General features: G+C 35.9%; 1 protein-coding gene across 1 annotated transcript in view; it reads left to right on the top strand.

Annotated features, from left to right (window-relative positions):
* LOC109085197 (cilia- and flagella-associated protein 46) overlaps nucleotides 1-5000 on the top strand; it is an 88182-nt gene that overhangs the window by 55426 nt on the left and 27756 nt on the right. Inside the window, 1 exon segment of the mRNA XM_042737619.1 lies at nucleotides 4410-4607. Within this exon segment, the coding sequence (XP_042593553.1) occupies nucleotides 4410-4607 (198 nt within the window).

Here is a 5000-nt window from a genome sequence, read left to right on the forward strand (position 1 = left end):
TAAAGTATAAAATGGTATTTTTTTTTAAAAAATAAGTCTATAATAATAAATAATTCTAAAATAATACATAATCTATTTTTATTTCTTATTCTATTTTACATGTATTTCTTTTCTGCTTTCCATTTTAATAATTTAGAGACATTAATTTTATATTAAATTTAAAAAAGTAAAAGTACATTTAAAGTAAAACAGTAATACTGTGAAATATTATAATTTAAAACAAATCTAAAATAACTGTCTAAATATACAATTTGTTCTAAAAATAGATATAATTTAGTCATATAAAATCTCTCTCTCTCGTTCTATTATATATTTATTTTATTTTTAAGAATATTAATATTTGAAATATTAAAACAGTTTAAAATAATTTTCTAAATACAAAAATACTATACTATAATTTTTTTAAATATTTTTTATTCTTTTTTTAAATTTTATTTCTATGTTGTTTTAATATATTTTGGAGACTTTGCATATTAATTTGAATGTCTTAAGCGTGTGACATGAATCTCCTCCACACCTTCGATAATCTCGTTTGTTTGTCGTTTGCCGTTCCTCCGCATGTACTAATGTGAGCTCTAAAGGACAAAACACACACGGTTTGTTTCCAGAGGAACAAACGCGATTAGCAGACGGGAAATGTGATTTGGTGTGGCGTTCGTTAAGCTCGCTGTGACGTGACCCGGTGGTTTTCGGGGCCCCTGTCAGGTTCAGCGTGCCAAACAGCACACGGCTCCTCTAAATGAAACGCTAATTCATTTTGCCTCATGCTGCATTATGGATTTTCATTTTCCCAAACGGATTATCTTATTACAAAGCTCTCTGGGTGCTCATATTTATGAAAAGAGGGCAATGAACACATTGACCAAATATGAAAATCTGAATTGCTAAAGTAATTAGACTCTTGTGCTGTTTGCACTCTTTCCATTTGAAGGAATAGTTCATGCAGAAATAGTCTGTCGTCATTTATTCACCTTCCAAACCTGTCAAACAGAAGATATTTTGAAGAATCTCCAAGCTATATCGGCACGGCTGTGATTCGGCCGGAGGTAATCACAGCATGCCAATATACAGCCCTATCTTACATCTGTGCAACAGTTCGACAGCACAAGTGTGTAAATACATAAACAACAACAACGGAGTGTTTTTAAAAACCCTCTTTTCAATCCTTCCGCCACGGATTTAAATCAAAGTTTAACAGCTGAGCCCAGTCCTCCAATACTAATTCAGAAATGTCACTTTAGACTAACTAGTAACGAAGGAACGTTAAGTTGCTTTGCAGTACTGTATTAAAAGCTTGCTGTATTATGTAGAGTATTATGAGAGAGAGATGGACTGAGAGTGTGATTAACATACCTGCATCTGATACAGCATTCATTCTTCAGATCAATCTCATATTCACAATAAGCATTAGCTTGAATATCTGTTGAGGGAAGCGATATCTTTGTTGTAACATTAATATAATTTCATCTGTTGAGGGTGATTTTGTTGCTCAGTGCATTTGTTGGCTGCGTCAAGATGCTGTATGGCAAGTAAATTATCGTTTGTGGAGAATTATCCCTTCAAATACACCGAAGTGCTGTTTGTTTGCAGGTATTCATCTGTTGGATCCTGCATAAATCAGAAAACAGCTGCGGTGGGAGTTTATTCTTCCTTTAGACTGATCCTCCACCTACAGCAGATGGAGCTGCCGCGCTGAAAGATAATAAATCTAACCGAGATATGCAGAGAAATTGTTCACTCAAACATATTTCAGTGAGAATGTTTGGCTTCTGTATTCACTTGAGTTAAACAATTTTGTATTGTATGTAAAATATGGTTATTCAGTCAAGCCCCTCAAATGTTCTTCAATATATGGACTGACAGTTTGAAACCTTCTGAAAGGATAGTTCACCTAAAAATGAAAATTCTGTCATTAATTACTCACCCTCATGTCGTTCCAAACCCGTAAGACCTTTGTTTATCTTCAGACACAAATTAAGGTATTTTTGATGAAATCCGAGAGCTCTCTGACCCTCCGTAGACAGCAAGGTTATTACCACGATCAACGCACAGAAACGTAGCAAGGACATCAGTAGAATAGTTCATGTGACATCAGTGGTTCAACCGTTATCTTACAAAGCTACAAGAATACTTTTTGTGCGCAATAAATAATAACATAATTTATTCAGCAATTCTTCTCCATGAGTTACCATCTTTCTCCATTTTGGAGAGTACTCCAGAATGAATATTTTGGAGCGATGACATCAGAAGTGTTTTCCGGTTCAGGTTCACTGAGGTGCTTCTGACGGTCGTCACATGATTCATTTGTGAGCAGGTCACTCCTGTAAGACCCTGTTATCGGGTCATTTCCTGTTTTCACTCCTTTATTTCCTCAGTCTCTGGCCCTGATGAATAATACATGACTCAGATTTACAGCATTACAGTGTGTGTGTGTGTGTGTGTGTGTGTGTGTGTGTGTGTGCGCGTGTGTGTGTGTGTGTGTGAGTGAGTGAGTGGGTGTGCGTGCGTGCGTGTGTGTGGGTGCGTGTGTGTGTGTGAGTGAGTGTGCGTGCGTGCGTGTGTGTGAGTGTGTGTGCGTGTGTGTGTGTGTGTGTGTGTGCGCGTGTGAAACACATACATATAATAGCTATATATAGGTTTGCGTGTGTGTGCGCGTGTGTGTGCGCGTGTGTGTGTGTGTGTGTGTGTGTGTGAGTGTGATTGTTTGTGTGCGCGTGTGTGTGTGTGCGCGCGCGTGTGTGCGCGCGCGCGCGTGTGTGTGTGCGTGTGTGTGTGTTTTTCCTCCGCGTGTGTGTGTGTGTGTGTGTGTGTGTGTGTGTGTGTGTGTGTGTGTGTGTGTGTGCGTGCGTGCATGTAATTACCTATTTAACTCTTAGTAATTTAATAATTGAATACATTTCATAATTTATGAAGTTCAGTTTAGAAATATCGTATTGGTATCGATATCGACAATACTGGCCTTTAAAGTATCCGTATTGTAAAAAACATCCCTAAGGTGGTGTAAACATGTTCTTTATAAATGCATGTTCTTGGCCTTAATTGGAGTGATTCATCAGTGCCTGTTATTAAAAATAATAATGTTTGTTGTAATTTTCATCAGAATGTATGATGCAGCCGTTGACGAGTAAATACTCTTCAGATCTGACTTTTTTTTATAAGAAACACAATTAGCATTGTTGTTTTCACTTTTATTAATATGTCAGGTTGAACTCTGATTCATATCGACTTTAACGATCAGCAGAACCCAGAGAACAGTGGATGCTGATTGAGAGTCAGGATTTAATGAGTGCTGCTGTCAAACCAAAGCAGATCAGAATGAAGATTACTGCTAGAATAAACTTAAAAATCACAATATTATGCTAAAATAAACATGAAACAAAGTTTGTGTCCTATTAACTGACCTAATGTGACCAGTTCTGAGTGAAACTGGGTTTAATGAGGGCGAGAAGACAAAGACTGCCTGATGTTTTTATTTTGATGCATAATGTAACTATATTATCATCTGGCTCTTTATATAAAGTTAGATAAAGAAGTATGTACACCTTAACTTTCATGCATACAGTATGTTGACATGAAGTGATAAATACTGTATAGCATACTGTATTTCAACTGCTTCATTGTTTATATTGACACACAAATGTAAGTACATTATCATCCAGCTCTAATCTGACTATTGCAACTATAAGGCATGAGAATATTAAGATATTATAAACATTAACACCTTAACAAGACAAGACAGACAAGAAGCATTAAGAAAATTCATTTCAACTTAAAAAGGGAGTTTATTTTGATTTCAAGCTGTATGAATTAGGGTTATTATAGTTAACTAAAAATAAAAAAATAAAAAAATAATTAATTAATTAATTAAAGTGTGTTTTGAATTTGTTCTGTATAAATCCGGGTTATTAAAGTTAACTAAAAATAAATAAATAAATAAATAAATAAATAAGACTGTGTTTTGATTTCATGCTGTATAAATCAGGATTATCATTGCTGACTAAAACAAAAAAAATGAAAAATGTATTACTTTAAATAAAGTAAACATTAACTGAAATAAAATTAAATATATAAAAAGTTAAAACTATAAAAATTAAAAAATTAAAAAATTATCAGCTAGTTGTCAAAGCAACATTTCTAATTTACATTCAAAAAAAACTAATGTTCTAAAATAACTAAAACTAAAAACATAATTAAAAAAAAAAAAAAAACAATATAAATACAAAAACACAGAAAAATGAAAAAACATTTGAACTAAAATGAAAACGAAAAATATAAAAATAAATATTAATAAACAGTATATGAGTAATTAATAATAATAAAAGTAATAATTGTATCTCAGTCATCACTGGTATAAATGCAGGTTGATGTTGGAGAAGTCCGGATAGATTGATGTTGTGTGTCTCCTGCAGTCCGGCTGGAGAAGCGTCCCCGCGGCCCGTGTGTGTGTCCGTCTCAGACTGGCTCTCGCCGATCTGGCCCTGCTCATGCTGGACCTCCAGAGCGCAGAGCAGAAGAGGAAGTCCATCGCTCGGGACAGGAAGTCATCAGTGGAGAGAGCGCTGGAGGACTACATGAGGAGCAGTGTGGATCTCAGCCGACAGGAGCGGGTGAGAAACTGATAACCAGCAGCACGTCCTCTGTGTTCACGAGGAGCCTCTGAGAGACCTGACAGAAGAAAGAGGACCTTTGTGTTACATCACGTGTGTGTGATTGCTGCTGTCCCGAGACAGACACTCTTCCTGCGTGTCTTTGATGTTTCGTTTTCTTGCAGTGTGTGTGCGTGTGTGTGTGTGTGTGTGCGTGTGTGTGTGTGTGTGTGTGTGTGTGTGTGTGTGTGTGTGTGTGTGTGTGTGTGTGTGTGTGTGTGTGTCTCCAGTGGATTCAGCAGTCAGTCAAACACAGATGAGATGTTTAATCTCTGTCAAGTTACTGATTTTTTCATTCTTTGATATTTTTATATCAGGCCTTAAACGCTTGAGCCGACACATAAACATCTTTAT

The sequence above is a fragment of the Cyprinus carpio genome, chromosome B13, assembly GCF_018340385.1.
Source record: "Cyprinus carpio isolate SPL01 chromosome B13, ASM1834038v1, whole genome shotgun sequence".
Taxonomy (NCBI): Eukaryota; Metazoa; Chordata; class Actinopteri; order Cypriniformes; family Cyprinidae; genus Cyprinus; species Cyprinus carpio.